Raw genomic sequence first — 18,597 nt, forward strand, 5'->3', positions numbered from 1 at the left:
CCCTGTAGACCAGGCTGTCCTTGAACTCACAGAGACCTCTCCACCTTTGCCTCCCAAATACTGGAATTAAGGCGGCACCACCTGGCTTTATTTTTTGGATTACAGGTGCACTCCTGTTGCATCTGCTTTTATACAGTGCTGGGAATCAGCACTCTTGTCGGGATTCACCCGATCTTTCTGGTAGATTATTCCTGGATTCTTGGACACTGCCAATGGAGCTACATGCCAATCCCTGTAATAAGTTTCATTTACAAAAACATTAAAACATGTATGCTGGTGATATTTGATAAAATATTGTCGAATATTTTTGGATACGATCTTACTATGTTTTCCAGGATAATCTGGACCCCCATTTATAGTTCAAAGTGACTTCAAATTCATAATCCTCCTCAGTTCCTGAGTAATACGATTATCTTCTGTGACTACCACTAATGGCATGGTTTCATCTTTCTCCAGGAACCTTAAAACAACCAGAATATCTTCAAATGCTTACTGTCAGGAATCTGTTTCAATTGTTATATTTACAAAATGGACTTTCTATCTTGATGTTTCATAAATATCTAAATAGTTCAAGCTGTGCCTTCTAATGTGCAGATTTGATACGTTTGGGTTTTTATTTTTTTCTAGGCCAAAGAACAGCAGGCCAGTATGGAGGAGAAATTCCACAATGAGTTAAATGCTCACATAAAGCTCTCTAATCTGTACAAGGTAAGTACTCCACCATACATATCAGCATTCTGATGTTGATACTTGGCTGGTGGTGACTTTATGATTAACTTCTAGAGTGCTGCCGATGACTCAGAGGCAAAGAGCACTGAGCTGACTCGGGCCGTGGATGAGCTGCACAAACTTCTGAAAGAAGCCGGAGAAGGTACGATTTAGGCCATGATAAGATGATTTCATTTGCAGGTAAAAAGTACATTTCTGTTTAGCTGGTTTAATTTAAAAGTAAGGCTTTATTAGGGACAAAATTTGGTATGGAATAAAAAATGTAGGTTCGGAACATTTATTTTAAAGTAAATAGTATATTTTAAAATAGAGATAATAAGATGGTGGCTTGTTTTCCTCTTTCATCTTAGAACAGTTTGGGTACTCTTCTTACTCTGTAAGTTTGCCTTCCTTTTCAAGTTGTCAGTTATTAAACCTTGAGGGTTTTCTTCACTCTGTGTGTGTGTGTGTGTGTGTGTGTGTGTGTGAGAGAGAGAGAGAGAGAGAGAGAGAGAGAGAGAGAGAGAGAGAGAGAGAGAGAGAGAGACAGACAGACAGACAGACAGACAGACAGAGAGACCCCATAGTGGTTATAAATTCTTATGTGCTCTTAGAGATTCTAGTTCACCAAATGATAAGCCTCAGATAATCTTAAGTGATTGCCCATTCAAATTACATGCACCTTTATTTAGGTGGTAGGCTTTTAGATTCATAGATTCCTTATTAAAATTTCAAACTAGCAAAAACTATAAAGTTTCACATTTAAATTATGTCAAACCTGAAAAAAACTCCCAATGAAAGATAATTTTAATCACATGTATATAAACTTGTATCTCAAGAATTGGTGCTAGGACCCATCCAGGATACTTAAGGATATTCAGTTCTCTTATTTAAAGTGGTATAGTACTTGCTTGTAATCTACACACATCACAATACCTAATACAATGTAAGTAGTTCTGCTTTATTGTTTACCAGATGGTGACAAAATAGTCTACATATTCAGTACAGGTATGGGGGGTTTTTTCTGGTTATTTTTAAGCCACAGTTAAATCTATAATATGGAATTCAGGGAAATGGAAAGCCAACAGTGTTTATGATCTTTGTCTTTATCATTAGTTATCATTTCTACTCATTTCTTTTTTTTGAACTAAAGGCCAAAATTGTTTCCAAAGATGTGTCTAGTACCCCCTTTTCTGCCATTCATTTTCAAAGTCTCTTGTGTTTTCATTGGTAAGAGGTGTTGAAAAGAGACCAGACCTATCAGATTAAAGCATTTCAAGGCTGATAAGGAGATCTAGGACTTCCAATGGATAATACCCATCAAGTGTGGTTTCTTTATAATTTAATGTTGTCTCCAGAGGGAACGATTCTTACTGTTATGGTTAATAAACTGCAAGATTTTTAATGATGTATTTCAGTATTCTCTCTTTAAAAATGTGTTTAGCCAACAAAACAATACAAGAGCATCTTCTTCAAGCTGAAGAATCTAAAGATCAAATGGAAAAAGAAATGCTTGAGAAAATAGGGAAATTGGAAAAGGAGTTAGAGAATGCAAATGACCTGCTTTCTGCCACCAAACGGAAAGGTATGACTAACACATACTGGTTAATTCCTTGAGCTGCTAGAACCTGTCTGAACATGGCAGCTTAAATTAAAATGACAGCATTTCTTTTTCATGCTGAAATATAGGAAACTTAAGTTATTATCTGAAAAATAACACCATATGTCTTCAGCATAATCAGATAAAAGTGCCATTTGATCACATCTGATTAATTCCTACAACAGTTAATTATAATCATGTGGTCTTCATATTTGTGTTATATTTAATGTCATTTATCCTTCATTTTAAATATTCATTAGTGAGTTTTATTTTTCAAAAAGGGAAAAAATTTTCTCTGTTTGCACAGGGGCTATATTGTCTGAAGAAGAGCTTGCAGCCATGTCTCCCACTGCAGCAGCTGTAGCTAAAATTGTAAAACCTGGCATGAAATTGACTGAGGTAAGAACAGGAGTAGATTTTGTTCATTATTACAGAAGTGCTCAGATGCCTCCGATGCTTATCTCACTCACCCCACTTTATTCTTAAATTTTATCTGGTGACTAGTAATCTTTTCTTTTGGTTGTTTGTTTGGTTGGTTGGTTGGTTGGTTGGTTGGTTGGTTGGTTGGTTTTGTTTTGGTTTTTGAGACAAGAGTTTCTTTGTGTAGCTGTCGGTGGGCCTTGAACTCACAGATATCAGCAAGCAGATGTTTCTTAAGAGGTAGTCTTTGGTCAGTTATATGATAAAAGAACAGAAACTTGGTTCTGTCCTCAAAATCTGTGGTGAGAGAAGTAGCTCACAAAGTTGCCATTCGACCTCCACATACACACGATAGCATGCATCTGCACACACATACAATACTGTTTCAAAAATAAACGGGGTTGTTGGGGCTAAAGAGGTGCCTCAGTAGTTAAAACTGCCTACTACTGTTGCAGAAGACCCGAGTTCAATTCCCAGTACCCATGTCGGTCAGTTCACAGCAGCCTGCCTCAGTTGCAGGGGACCTACCATCTTCTGACCTCCTCACACCCCTTCACCCTTAGGCACATACCTCTCCTTGCCCCCCATACACGCATATACATATAATTAAAAGTAAGAAATAAGTCTAAACAAATGAATTTTTAAACTATGTTTAGTTCTTTATATGTGGCATGTAACTGGTGAGGGATGTTTGCTGTGAGCCTCCGTAGACTTTATACTATGCTGCTATTGTCACCCTTCAGCCAAGTGACATGACCACCTGTTCTGCTTTCAGTTATACAATGCTTATGTGGAAACTCAGGATCAATTGCTTTTGGAGAAACTAGAAAATAAAAGAATCAATAAGTACCTGGATGAGATAGTAAAAGAAGTGGAAGCCAAAGCACCGATTTTGAAACGCCAACGTGAAGAGTATGAGCGTGCGCAGAAAGCTGTGGCAAGTTTATCTGCAAAGCTTGAACAAGCTATGAAGGTTGGTTCCATTTCTGAACTTGAGCTATGTACAGCTGCTAACAGAACATCTTTTACTGTGTAGTTTTTCCTAGAGGTCTTTGTGCCCGCAAAGCTTGAAGCTTTCTTTGCAATACACCCCCACCGTGACAGTGTCCCTTTCACTCAGCTCAATTGTAAGAGCCTTCTACATATTTTAAGGCAGTTGAGAGGTAAACCTTCATGGACCACTCTTCAAATGTTTTAATCGAGCAATAGAACTTTGCAAATTTAACGTAACCATTTTTTCTTAGATGGTTTTGATAGCCTATCCAGAAATAGCTATTATGTTTGACATTAGGGCACAGATTTTTTTATATCTTTTTCAAATTTAGCCTCTTACTGTGCATTATTTTATAATAGTTCCTATGCCATGTTAAGAGTTCCTAGAAGTTCATGAATACTCTTTGCTATTGAAGGTTATGTTTTACTTAATGATTGAAGCTAGTATATTCTCTAAATACTTATTGCAGAGAGAAGTCTTTAAGATTTGTGCAAGAACTTTATTGAGAAAATGTAGATAAATGAATTTATTCTGCTATTATTAACTTAATTTATTTTCTTCTTGGAAAATAGGAGTAAATTGTACGCTTAATTCAGAATTAAATCTTTTCTTCTGTTATAATTTAGAAACCAGGAAAATGCAGACGTAGCTCATGAAGTCCCAAGGGACTGTTGGCAGTCTGACAAATTACTTGCTAGTGCTGTTTTCAAAGAGGTCTCTGATCTTTTAAGTTTTTCTGGCGTCTGAAGTGGGGGGTAATTAAAGGGCAGAAACACTTACCAATTAGAATAGCAGCTTTCCCCTTAGAAAACAATTTGTTTCTTCACTTTCATAATAATAACAGAAGGGGTTAAAGGTCATTTCTGTATATTTTCATAACTGGAATGTTCTGTCCAAATGTATCATGTGTTCTCTAGTGTAAATCTTCAGTGCTTTTTTTGTGAGATTCTAATTGTAACCTAACTGCATCTGTGGTGTACTGTAATGCCTCTTGTTTTGGACTTGGTAGGTTTAGGAATGCTGTCTTTCATGAGTGTTTGTGTCCTTTCTTTGTCACATTCTTTTCTTCCTCTTGCAGTTAACTTATTCATAACTTCTTAAAGGTGCATGGACCACCAGGATTATATTTTAAATTATGTGAAAATAACGATATGAGCCTAAATATGGAGATACAACAGATATTTAAATCCATCTGGTTTTGTTCTCGTGGCTTCTAAACCTCTGATGCTGTGATGTGCAACCGTAGAGCCCTGTGCACCGTCCCCGTGGCCACTGTGTAGTTGCTATTTCTTTGTAAATGTGCTGCTGATGCTTTTAACCAGGTCTTCTGTGTCTTGCCCAGCATATTTAATTTTGACGTTTTCAAGTTGATCAGTCTAACCATGATTACTACTGTTGATCTTCTGGTCATGAAGATTTGGGGGTCATTTAGTAGTATACTGAATGTGATACTATTTGCAACGTTCTACTTGACAGTAAACTTGATAAGGGAACAAAACGCTTGGTGGTCTTACACACACACACACACACACACACACACACAAATCCTTGAAGGTGATCCTGACTTTCCACTTATTTTTACATTTTAAAGGAGATCCAGCGATTGCAGGAGGAAACTGATAAAGCCAACAAACATTCATCAGTACTCGAAAGGGACAATCAGAGAATGGAAGTGCAAATCAAAGATCTTTCACAACAGGTTAGAATATTTTGTATGTTTTCCAGGTTTCTTTGTAATACTGACTGCTCTGTAGTGCTTGAGGCTGTGTCCTAGTATCTAAGACAAACCTGAGAAAGGTGTAAGGTATTCTACTCGATTAGTCAGAGTGTTCTAGCAGGTGTAGTATAGTCTTGTCATTGTTGTCTTAGAGCTGTTCAATTAATTTTCAAATTGTGACATTTACAATGAGTCCACAAACTGTTGAAATAGGAGGAATTTTCCTTTGTTGTTTTCCATCTCCCATCTTCCCAGGCTGCATTAGCAAGCTAGTGCTTGCTTGTTTCATGCCATCCATGTATCAGTGCATGTCTGAACATGTAAGTGTGTGTTTTGCTAAATTTAATTATACTGGGCCAGGCGGTGATGGCGCACACCTTTAATCCCAGCACTTGGGAGACAGAGGCAGATGGATCTCTGTGAGTTCCAGGACAGCCAGAACTGTTATCCAGAGAAACTTTGTCTCAAAACCAAAACAAAACAATAAACAGAAATATACTCTGCATTACTCATTATTCTGTTTTGTTTGTTTGCTGATACTTCAAGTTGAACTCTAACCATCCGTCCTTCTTCATCTAAGTACTGAGTACTGGGATGTCAGATGCATATTACCTTGTCTGCTCTCTTTACCCTACCCTATAAAATAAACACAAAATAGTTACTCATAATTTTGTTTTAGAATAATAACCAGGTTTCTGGAATTATAATTTTCTACTTTTTAGTAAGTTTTCTTTATATTATAAATAACTTTCATTTGAAATTTTCTTAGATTTTTAAAATCTAAAGTGATAAATTTTGATTTTTTTAAGATAGATGTTAGCATTAGTTGCTTTTTTGTTTAAAATTTTTTCAATCTTTTTATAAATAATGCTATCATTTGAAATTTTTCATTTCTTTTAGATGTTTCCGAACCTAAGCTTATAATAATAACTATTTTATAACCTTAAATTTTCATTTGTAGATTAGAGTTCTCTTGATGGAACTTGAAGAAGCACGGGGCAATCACGTAATTCGTGATGAGGAAGTCAGCTCTGCAGACATAAGTAGTTCATCTGAAGTAATATCGCAGCATTTAGTATCTTATAGGAATATCGAAGAGCTTCAGCAGCAGAACCAGCGTCTGTTATTTGCTCTTCGAGAACTTGGGGAAACACGGGAAAGAGAAGAACAAGAGACAACTTCCTCTAAGTAAGCAGCAAGCACGTCAGTGTGCTGAGCAATACTCATTGGATACTGAGGATATAGTGACTTAGGAAAATAATGCTAAGTACTGTGAAATTATTTTTAATAGGGAGGTAGACTTCAGTTAAATGTGACTAGTGCTAAAATAGGTAAAAGCCTATCAATAGTAATGTGTAACTTGATAAACTTCATGTAAGTTTTAAGAAACAAGTCTTCATGGAAAAGGTATGTGGGCTTTACTCAAGTAGCGTACTGAACTTTTGTAAAGATATATAATGTATTAATGAAGAATGGACTTAAAAGCAAGAACATTGAAGTTTAAGTTGGTTTAATATTGACAAAGCTTTTTCTGATGCTGTTGATAGATAGGTCCTATACAGTAGAAACTGTGAAAAGTGATTATCGGCAGAAGAAAAGGGAAAGGATAGGAAAATAGTAAACGTGAAAGTAGAAAGTATCTAGATGATATATAATAGAAACTGTACTCACCTCTGAACATGGAACCACGAGTATCCATTTTCTGCAGAATTGCTGAGCTTCAACACAAACTTGAGAGCTCTCTCACTGAACTGGAACAGCTCCGTGAGTCACGACAGCATCAAATGCAGCTTGTTGATTCCATAGTTCGTCAGCGTGACATGTATCGAATTCTATTGTCACAAACAACAGGAATGGCCATTCCATTACAAGGTAGGCTTTATTATTATTTCAGGAAAATACTTTAGAAATATACTGGTGAATAGGTTCTGTAACAAAGACAATAGCTATTCTAATAGATTGATTTCATCTACTTGTGTGATTGATTATAAGGTCACCAATTTTTAAGTGTCATTTTGACATACTGCTAAGAAATAAGAAATCGATGAATACTATTGAAAATATACTTCCTAGAATTAGTGAGTTGCAGGGTTTTTTTTCTTGTTTTATTTTAATTTGTAATTAAATAACAATACAAAACCAGGAGTGATCTGTGGTGGGTGTGCGCAGGCGTGCGCACAAGCACTCACACATAAAGGCTACTGTGTGTGTGAGGTCAAAATAACTAGTGGGAATTGGTTTTCTTCTCACAGTGTATGGGTTCCAGGGATCAGACACAGGTCATCAGGCAGCTTTTCCCACTGAGCCATCAATCTTTAATAGTTTTTAATAGTGTTATTCTCTGAAAACTCCAGTAATAATTTGCTTTTCACTTCTTGACTTAGTGATGATGCTTTTGCAAATAAATCTTAAAATTGATTATGAATGCAATCTAAACATTTTATTGGTCTTTTCTATTTTTCTGAAGCTTCAAGTTTAGATGATATTTCTCTTCTATCAACTCCAAAACGTTCGAGTACAGCACCGACTGTTTCTACTCCAGCTCCAGTACCTGTCATTGAATCCACAGATGCCATAGAAGCCAGGGCTGCCCTGAAACAGGTAGGGGCTGTGATACCTGGTTAAGGTCAAAGGTTAGTTTCAAACTGAGTTTTTAAGGAAAATAATATCATCCCCTAATGATCTACCATATTTAGTTGCAGGAAATCTTTGAGAACTATAAAAAAGAAAAAATAGACAGTGAAAAATTTCAGAATGAGCAGCTAGAAAAACTTCAGGAGCAAGTCACAGACCTGCGCTCCCAAAACACCAAAATTTCTACTCAGCTAGATTTTGCTTCTAAACGGTAAATTTTCTTTTCTTTGAGAATTAATAGACATTTTATTATACATATCAGTCAGGTTCCAGAATTAATGTACAATAGTGTTACTTTTCTATGGAACATGGCTCAGTTTAAGACACTGTCATATCATACTTCATTCATTAGCATTGACTGCAAATTCTCCTGGGTAAGACCAGGAGTGAATTTAGTAAGTTGAGGTTCATGTAATGAGTGCTGCTGGTTTCCATTCCTCATATTGTTTCTGGAGCTCTTTCTGGGGGAGGTGAAGAGTGTGAACTTTTTGAGACAGAGTCTCACTGTATAGCCCTAGGTAGCATAATACTCAGTCAGTGAACCATGCTGGCTTCAAGCTGGTCATCGTCCCACCTTGGCCTCCTCAGTGCTGGTGTTGTGAGTGTGTGCCTCTCACACTGTATAGCCCAGGTAACCTGTAATCAATCAGTAACCAAGTTAGTGTCAATCTTGAGGCAGTCCAATGCTAGCTAGTATTATGAGTGTGTGCCACAATGGCTGTCATTTTTGGAGCTTTTCCTTCATTGTGGTTATGTATTCAAATTACACTGACATTTTTTTCAGTCTGACTTTGGTTTTTCGAGACAGGGTTTCTCTGTGGTTTTGGAGTCCTGGAACTAGCTCTTATAGACCAGGCTGGTCTCGAACTCGCAGAGATCCGCCTGCCTCTGCCTCCCAAGTGCTGGGATTAAAGGCGTGCGCCACCACCGCCCGGCTTCAGTACGACTTTTAATAAGTTATTCAGTATGAAATACTGCCTTATTTACAACTGCAATTTTAACCTCTAAGTGAGGGGAGTATGGGAGGTTCAACGTTATTACACAATTCAAAGACCTAAGAATTATTTGTCTTTTTTACCAGTTATGAAATGCTGCAAGATAATGTTGAAGGATATCGCCGAGAAATAACATCTCTACAGGAGAGAAATCAGAAACTCACTGCAACAACTCAGAAGCAGGAACAGATCATCAACACAATGACACAAGACTTGAGAGGAGCCAATGAGAAGCTTGCTGTTGCAGAAGTAAGACTAGTACCCACCCCTAACTGGCTTGTATTATTAGTGACATTTGATGGCACTGCATTGTGTGGGCTACAATACATATTTTCCGAATAGTCTACCTATATCTATACAACACTTCATATAAAATTTTAGTTGAACATTAAAAAAAGTAATACTCCCAGATAAATATAAAATTGGATTTTGATAAAAGTAACATACCATCAGTTTTTGGTTTTTACTTCATAAGTTGGGTGCTATTTGTCATCTCTGTTAGGAGAAATGTGTTCAAGAACCTAATAAGTAATTTGCCTCTTGAAATAATTAGTGGGACTTGTAGTCACTCTTTGAATTTGCCTGCTACATTGCACTTTAAAAGATCTTGCTCCACTTCATGATAGGAAATAGGAACTTTTTTTTCAAACTGATAGTTTTAAGTTTTATGATTGGCAGTTAATATTACTCAGGACTAAGTCCAAATACTTTGAAAATACTGAATTTCAAGTCACTCTTACATCTCTCTTGAGACAGAATGCACTCTTTCAGGAAGGAAGGAATTCTGACTAGATTAGTTATTACTAGGAAAGAAGTCCTTGGAAATGAATTTGGATTACAGAACTTAAATTATGTTAATTTGGTAATGACATAGTTTACACACATAAATATTTGTTCTGGTGTTTTGGGTGTGGGGTTTTGCATCATTTTATTTTTGTTATTTTTTTTAAATTATGTGTAGATGTGTATCTATCTGTATGTGGATATATGCATGTAAGTGCAAGTGATTGAGGAGACCAGAGGTGTTGGATCCCCTCTGCTGGAGTTAGAGAGGGCTGTGAGCGGTTGGTGTGGGTGCCGAGCCATCTTGGTGAGCAACAAATGCTCTTAGCCATTTAGCTGTCTCCAGCAAGCATTATACTATTTTTAAAGAATAACTTGTTAGAGCAAAGTAATTGCTACTGTTAGTGTTAAGTCATAAACATTTTCCTTTGGTTTGTTGATATTCCCAATCATTTTTGCTTGTATTCTATACATGAAACTGGAAATTATGTTTCCTTGATCAAGAGATGTAGTCCAAAGTACATTAAGAAATACATAGTAAAGAAAAGTTGATTTTAATTTTGTAAGTATATTACATTTGACACAATATTTCCCAACATTTTTTTTTCTCTTGTATTCATTTTAGGTAAGAGCAGAAAATTTGAAGAAGGAAAAGGAAATGCTTAAATTGTCAGAAGTCCGTCTGTCTCAGCAAAGAGAGTCTTTATTAGCAGAACAGAGAGGACAGAACTTATTGCTGACTAATCTACAAACAATCCAGGTAACCAAATGAAAAACACCTGAAGTAGTAGTATTCTTTATACTTTCTTAAATTTCCTAAATAGAAAATTTAGGTTCTTTTTTCCATCCATTATTATGATCATTTAAATTGGAGGTGTGATAAAAGGAATTTTTTAAAGAAAATTCAGAAGGAGAATTGATTGAAACAATGTAATTGGCATGTCAGAGCCTTACAACTACTTACTATATATATCACTACTGTAGTGTTTCTCGCCTCTACTCCCACACCATTAAATAAATGAGTATTTTAATATGAGAAGTTGACAATACTTCTTTGGAAATCTACAAAGAAAATCTTTTCAATTCTAACTTCAACATGAACTATAATCTCATAATTCTGTATATCCTCTACTGTTGTTTGTTTTACTTTATTTCTTTATTTGATAAGCATCTTCACTTCTTCTCACCTCAGGGAATACTAGAGCGATCTGAGACAGAGACCAAACAAAGGCTGAGTAGCCAGATAGAAAAACTGGAGCACGAGATCTCCCACCTGAAGAAGAAGTTGGAGAATGAGGTGGAACAAAGACATACACTTACCAGGAATCTCGATGTGAGTATCAGCTTCTGGGTGTGTAGTTTTTAGGTACTGTTATGTGCAGAAACATTATTTAAGTTGAAATATGATTTTATAAAAGTTCTTACAGACTCTTAAGTATTCCTAGTAATTTTTATTCTTTGAAATCTTATTACATTTATGTAATACATATAATCGTAACGGTTCACGTCCTCCTTCCAACTCTACTGTTTTCCCCATATCATCTCCCTCCCAACTTCCTGTCCTCGTTTTCTTAAATTGTTATTAATAATCCCTACTTCATTAGTGGTCCCCATAAGCCCATTTCTGCAACATATCTGTAGCCACATCCCCAAAGGAGAATGGTTGTCCCTCCTTTAGCAGCTATCAGCTGCCAGTAACCCCTTCCTCATCTCATCTTTGCTGCATTTGCCTGGCTTGACTTGGGTACATATTGTGTACGTAGGTAACCTCATGTTTGAAGGTAATGTGTACAATAGCCATGTCGTGACCAGAGTCAGCATTTCACAGTTTGCCTACCATCACCTGTTGGTCGGTGTCCAAGATGTTCTCTGAGCCTTGGATGGTGGAAAGTTGGTAAAGATGACCTGTCCAAAGCTGAACACTCAAGGGTCTGCATTAATCACTGTGCACTGCAAAAAAATAAGCTTCTCTGACCAAAGTTAAAGTAGCACAAAGCAATGGGTATAAATATCAATGATTTAGAATGCAGTTTGATAACATGACCATTTAATTAAACAACAAGAAAAAGTTTCTACCTGGGGGTATGAGCTTCCCAGTCCCCAGGGCTTTTGACCAGCCTTACAGTGCCAGGAATGGAATTTCTCCTGTAGAACATCCAAAAGCAGTTTTATTACCCCATAACCATCATGCCATTGTTGCACTGGTGGGCACTTCTTGCCAAAGGTTAGTGTTACAACATGTCTAGTACTGGGTAAGAAAGAACATTAATGTCCTCACAGCCCACATAGCACCATCTGGTATACAGTGTAAGCTGTCCTCCAGGTAAACAGTTTCCTGATCAGCTTAAGGTTGATTTCTCTGTCCTGCAGCTAAAATGAGTGGCGTCATCAGCTATAGGATCTTAACTGTCTTACTTAGGATGGACAATCGAGAGCATTTTGTCAGGGATGTCAAGAGCCTTTGTAACGAATTGTTGTGGGCCATTATGCAATTATAGCTTATAGCAATTGTTAATTCAGATGTCAGCCCACCATAGAAATTATTCTTAGATTGAGGAACCCTGCCAGGCAGGGCCTCAGGGGCACTGGCTCTGAAAAGTATTGTTTTCATCTGTAACTTGAACAATAACAGCTTGAACAATAGTGGCTATGATATCTGTGCATAACAGATGTGATACATTTTCATGTGATATGTACATGTAATCTCATGATTACATCTCAGTCTTATGGGTATATATATCTGTGGGTAGTCAGGAAGATGACTTGATTTAGCTATATAGGTTTTGTTTGGTTGGTTGGTTGGTTGGTTGGTTGGTTGGTTTTTGGTTTTTCGAGACAGGGTTTCTCTGTGGTTTTGGAGCCTGTCCTGGAACTAGCTCTTGTAGACCAGGCTTGTCTCAAACTCACAGAGATCCGCCTGCCTCTGCCTCCCAAGTGCTGGGATTAAAGGTGTGCACCACCACTGCCCGGCTTATATAGTTTTGATATAGAAAATATACTAGGGCATGCTTCATAGCTAGATATATTTGTCCCCCAACGACTATAAACACTTAAAAGCCTGCTTGCTCCTTTTGCTAAGACTAATAGCACCCAATTAGCTCACTTTCACCTCACAGCAAGTTCAAACTAGACTAAAGGCTTTTTGTGAATAGATCATAAGTTTAAAACTTTACAGCTATGCACAAGGTCATAGTCGCAGATATCCAGCTAAGGTTGCTACACAGAGCACCTTAAGAAAAGCATGCCAATTCTTTACTTGCCAGTCTGCTGATAATAGACCTATGTCTCAAAGTTTGTCACTCGGCACTATGCTACCCACTCCCGTTCCCTAATGTGATTACAGTCTATAACTCTTGTAACCTTGGAACCTTGTTTACCATCGCAGTGGCTCAGTACCTTATCATACACCATAGAAATATAATTTTTACCAATGAGCTCTTATAATCTTTATATCACTTCAAGGTTCCTGTAAGGAGAAGAGATTTTAGAATCAGTGACCCTGAGGCCCTACCTGGCAGGGTCGCTCCATCTGAGAATAATTTTTCTGGAGGGTTGACATCTGAATTATCAATCGCCATAAGCTGTAATTGTTTCATGACCCACACTAGCTTGTGATAAACGTTTTTGACAGCAGTAGTCCTGGGAATTTCTAACCGTAGGAATTAGATACTGAATGTTTTGTTTGGAGTTTTCCTGAGCTTTATTCCAAAAGGCAGTAAAGTTAAAAATAGTTGTTTCTTCCCAGTGTTGCTTTTCATGATGTATTACGTAGATCCAGAGTGGTGCTTGGTTTAGATTTAGTTATTCCTCACCACTAATGCAAGCCCTTTGTAAAGTACTAGCTCTGGTGCAATGAATATTTTTTTTTCCCCATTTGGCTACTCTTAACTTTCATTATTAGGCCCTCTTCATTCTGACTTGTGATAATTTCACAAACATGCACATCTCCAGTGTTCTGGACATTGAAGAGTTGCCCTCTGCTGCAGGGGTCTCTTTCTCTGCACAGTTTATCTCTGCTACTCTGTAGCATGAACTAGAGATGTGTTTTGATCTCCAGAAACTTTCAAGTTCTATGTTCTCAATTAGACTGCCAAAGTCTCATCATTTTCTTGTGATAAATTGCAGAGTCTATTTCAGTAAGCTAGGCTATTCTTACACTAGAAATCATGACAGTAACATGGGCTTTGTCTTTTTTAAAGAATTTCAGGGAGTCTACACTTGTTACTGAGTAGGAGTTCTAAGGATCCTTAGGAAATTTCTTTTAACCTCCAGATACATAGGAACTTACAGATCATCTTTATACTGCATTTGTTTCTTACAGGTTCAACTGTTAGATACGAAGAGACAGCTAGATACAGAGATAAATCTTCACCTGAACACAAAAGAACTGTTAAAAAATGCTCAAAAGGAAAATGCTACACTGAAGCAGCACCTTAGCAATATGGAAGTCCAGCTTGCTTCTCAGTCCTCACAGAGAACTGGTAAAGGTAAAGAGAGGAGCTTGGTATAGTACTAAGGACAAAGGAAGCTTCTGTAAGCTTATGCCCTGTCTTGTAAATAAATCCCCTCTTTGTGTACACTAATGAAGGCTGAAGAAACACAGTTTACTTTCCAAGTAGAAAAGCTCAGTTTGGGGCTTATAATTAATTTGGAAGACTTGGGAATTCAAATAGTTGTTTGACACCAGGCTAAGATATGTTTTGAGTTCCAGTCTTTGAAGCTGCTGGCTCTGGGTATGGAGTGGTATATTTTTCTGTGACTCAAACCCAGAACATTACATATACAAAACAAATTCTCTCCAACAGTAAAACCATTTATTGATACTTAAAATTTATTTTTTAAATATGCGCTTGTCTTAATTAGGGTTGTTACTGCCATGAAGAAGTACCATGACCAAGGAAAACTCTTACAAAAGGAAGCATTTAGAGAAATGCTTACATTTCCAGAGGGTTAGTTCATTTTCATCTTGGTGGCAGGCAGAAAGTCCTGATGCTAGAACAGTCAGTCCCTGAAAGTTCTACATCCTGATCTCCAGATCTGTGATTAGAGAGAGGGGCCATGGGCCTGGAGTTGGCTTTTGAAAGCTCTCAAATCACCCCCAGTGACACATCTTCTCTAACAAGGCCACATCTTTAATCCCTCTCAGTAGTCCACCAACTGGGAACCATGCATTTAAGTATATGAGCTTAGGAGGGGCGTGTTAGTTTCATTTAAACCACTACAGGGGTTTTTACTAACTCTATGATAAGGTACTGTCAAAGAATTCCTAATTTGTGTTTGTTAGTGTCCTCAAATGTTTTATTAGATTCTGTTGTCGTGCACAGATCTGCTGTTTCAAATTTAAAACTTTTGTTTCCATACAGTCTATATAGTTTGATAAATAGTAGGAAAACGTAGTTGCTGGTGTATAATACCTACATATTTAGATACAGATGTCTGGTACTTGTTTAAGAGATATATTACTATCTAATAATCCCTTCTTACTGATATTTTTTTAATTTTTATTTTTCCATTCAGTTATTTACACTTGCTTCCCTTCAAACAATTCCCTCCCACACGCCCTCCCCCCTACATCCAGGCCTAGGGAGCTGTACATCCATATAGGCTAGCATCCCAAAAAGCCAGAACATGCCATAAAAACAAGTCCCAGTGCCTTTATCAATGGCTTCTCAGTCAGCCCCCATTGTCAACCATCACATGCTCATTCAGACCCGGTCCAGCTAGATTTGGCCATTAGAACAGGTACACTGCCTCCTTACTGATATTTTTATAACAGCATTATTTTCAACCTGCAGTTTTCTTGTCTATGTATTTTAGACAAAACAAAAATTGGAATAAATTAAGATCTTGTTTGATAATCTCAAATATTTTTAATTTTTGTGATGAGACTTCAGTCATTTGAATTTTTGGAATCAGTGAGATAATAGAATACTTTTAGCTTTTCCTTCCTTTTTTAGACCCTGGCTGTCTTGGCTCTGGGTGGCCTAGAACTTAACTATATAGATCATGCTGACCATGAATCAGCGATATACCTACCGCATGCTAGTATTACAGGCATTTGCTGCTATGCCTTGCTTAATTTTATTATGATATTTAACTCGGATTCAAACACACTTTGTAGATAATTTTAGCCTTAATCCTGATTTCATGTACTCTTGATAGTAGCCATCCATACATAATTCCACTTAAAGCATTAATTAAAAATATGTATTTTATTAGAGCTTGTTATGTCTTCCAGGTCAGCCGAGTGACAAAGATGATGTTGATGATCTTATGAGTCAGCTAAGGCAGGCTGAAGAGCAGGTCAATGACTTGAAGGAGAGACTCAAGACCAGTGCTAGCAATGTGGAGCAGTATCGGGCAATGGTGACTAGTCTGGAGGATTCTCTCAACAAAGAGAAGCAGGTATGTATATTGTGTTAAATTAAGAACTTACTACGTGTAAAGCAGCATGGTATGGGTTAAACTGGCATTATTCTTCTTACTGCTAGAAAGTACTTGGTTCTAATATAATAAAAACCCACAAAACTTAGAAAGCAAGGAATAGGTACAGATCAGACATGGAGGAGAATGAATATGAGTTGCCTGCTGCGTGTACATGCTTCAGGTGACAGGTGGGCACCTGTGAGTAGAGGCATGTGGGTAATCTCATGACAGGTGACAAGTGGGCACCTGTGAGTAGAGGCATGTGGGTAATCTCATGACAGGTGACAGGTGGGCACCTGTGAGTAGAGGCATGTGGGTAATCTCATGACAGGTGACAGGTGGGCACCTGTGAGTAGAGGCATGTGGGTAATCTCATGACAGGTGACAGGTGGGCACCTGTGAGTAGAGGCATGTGGGTAATCTCATGACAGGTGACAGGTGGGCACCTGTGAGTAGAGGCATGTGGGTAATCAAAGGCAGGAAATAGGTGTCAAGCTTCAAAGAGAGGCTTGACAGGCTCAGAGAGAGTCTTCAGGTAAATATGTTAAATTATGTCTATGAGCTTAGCTATGATCATTGGTTCGTAATGTGTCATAGTTAGAAATTTTTCTTCAAAGGTTAATGTAGATTGAGGCTTTATTGCTGTGGAGGCTATAACAATAAGGTCACCATTTTAGAAAGTTCTTTTTTAATTGGCATCAATGGATATCACTGTGTAAGAACAATATCTTTTAATGAGAGACCAAGTAGATTTGGGCAAATGTATATGAAGCTGGACAGGAAAATAAGAGATTTGGATTTCAATACTAAAAAGAATAGGTTGAAAGAGAAGTTATGCTTCTAAATTTATGTGGCATATCTGCTTGGCTAATTGGCATTTTACGGGTTCTGTTAGTGTAAGACAAATTATAACTTTAGTTTGGTTCCAGTTAGGTTGAAAAAAATTACAAATGATTTTTAATCCCTTTTGTTTCTTACTGCTTATATGATGAAGGTGACTGAGGAAGTACATAAAAACATTGAAGTTCGTTTAAAAGAATCAGCAGAGTTTCAGAATCAGTTGGAGAAAAAGTTGATGGAAGTAGAGAAGGAGAAACAAGAGCTTCAGGATGACAAAAGAAAAGCCATCGAAAGCATGGAGCAGCAAGTGAGTTCACTAGGATCTGTAGTAACGTTCTTCCCTAAAAGTTTGGATTCTCTTTACTAGTGCATAAATTATGCTTTGGCTTATTTCAGTAGAAAATTGGTTGAATGCATACCCATCAATTTTAATTTTATATTCCTGTTCTGTGTATCTGGATAAACTTCCTTTTGAAAATTTTAGACTTTACAGTTGATTATCAGTGCTACCTTTTAAGAAGCTCTGCCTCAGATTTTTTATACTGGTAGGCAGAGCAGTAATAAGGATTAGTAAAAACTAGAGTATGTCAGATTATAGCTATGTTCAATTTATTTAATTGGATAGTTGGACATTTTTCTTAAGTATTTCCAAGTTTGTTGTTAACTCTGACTTGCTCTCGTTTGTTTAGTTATCTGAATTGAAGAAGACACTGTCTAGTGTTCAGAATGAAGTACAAGAAGCTCTGCAAAGAGCAAGCACGGCTTTAAGTAATGAACAGCAAGCCAGGCGTGACTGTCAGGAACAAGTGAGTGTTCTCCTAACGCTTCTGAGCAGTGAGCTTCAGCCTCTGTTTGGATTCCAGCTTCTACATAAAATGCCAGACACATGAAACCCCAGTGCTGCGGGAGGTGGAGGGATGCTGACCAGCAGACAGGGTGCAGTGAAAGACCCCGCCTGGGAGAGCTAAGGTGGAGGGATGCTGACCAGCAGACAGGGTGCAGTGAAAGACCCCGCCTGGGAGAGCTAAGGTGGAGGGATGCTGACCAGCAGACAGGGTGCAGTGAAAGACCCCGCCTGGGAGAGCTAAGGTGTAGAGTTGTAGAGCAGGACAACCAAGTCCTCTGGCTTTCACAAGTGTGCATACACAGAAAAATACTGTGTGTGAAAGTTTTAACTTGGTGGATTTTAATCTGTGTTGATGGGGGATTGTTAATTACAGGCTAAAATAGCCGTGGAAGCACAGAATAAGTATGAGAGGGAATTGATGCTACATGCTGCTGACGTTGAAGCTCTGCAAGCTGCCAAGGAACAAGTTTCAAAAATGGCATCAGTCCGTCAGCATTTGGAAGAAACAGCTCAGAAAGCAGAATCACAGCTGTTGGCGTGTAAAGCATCTTGGGAAGAACGAGAGAGAGTGGTGAAGGTACTGTTGCAGATTACAGTGGAATGCTTGGGAGAAATGAAAGTTTCTGTTGATTT

General features: G+C 37.7%; 1 protein-coding gene across 1 annotated transcript in view; it reads left to right on the top strand.

The window, feature by feature from the left end:
* Tpr (translocated promoter region, nuclear basket protein) overlaps positions 1 to 18,597 on the top strand; it is a 57,773-nt gene that overhangs the window by 11,453 nt on the left and 27,723 nt on the right. Inside the window, exons 9-26 of the mRNA XM_075988189.1 lie at positions 628 to 708; positions 784 to 871; positions 2,153 to 2,293; positions 2,616 to 2,707; positions 3,504 to 3,701; positions 5,314 to 5,421; positions 6,401 to 6,627; positions 7,148 to 7,311; positions 7,907 to 8,040; positions 8,136 to 8,284; positions 9,155 to 9,317; positions 10,477 to 10,611; positions 11,044 to 11,184; positions 14,173 to 14,338; positions 16,090 to 16,256; positions 17,272 to 17,424; positions 17,807 to 17,923; positions 18,338 to 18,541. Coding sequence (XP_075844304.1) covers positions 628 to 708; positions 784 to 871; positions 2,153 to 2,293; positions 2,616 to 2,707; positions 3,504 to 3,701; positions 5,314 to 5,421; positions 6,401 to 6,627; positions 7,148 to 7,311; positions 7,907 to 8,040; positions 8,136 to 8,284; positions 9,155 to 9,317; positions 10,477 to 10,611; positions 11,044 to 11,184; positions 14,173 to 14,338; positions 16,090 to 16,256; positions 17,272 to 17,424; positions 17,807 to 17,923; positions 18,338 to 18,541 — 2,628 coding nt within the window. The remainder of the gene's footprint in view (positions 1 to 627; positions 709 to 783; positions 872 to 2,152; positions 2,294 to 2,615; positions 2,708 to 3,503; positions 3,702 to 5,313; positions 5,422 to 6,400; positions 6,628 to 7,147; positions 7,312 to 7,906; positions 8,041 to 8,135; positions 8,285 to 9,154; positions 9,318 to 10,476; positions 10,612 to 11,043; positions 11,185 to 14,172; positions 14,339 to 16,089; positions 16,257 to 17,271; positions 17,425 to 17,806; positions 17,924 to 18,337; positions 18,542 to 18,597) is intronic.

Source organism: Microtus pennsylvanicus, chromosome 10 (genome assembly GCF_037038515.1).
Source record: "Microtus pennsylvanicus isolate mMicPen1 chromosome 10, mMicPen1.hap1, whole genome shotgun sequence".
In the NCBI taxonomy this organism is placed as follows: domain Eukaryota; kingdom Metazoa; phylum Chordata; class Mammalia; order Rodentia; family Cricetidae; genus Microtus; species Microtus pennsylvanicus.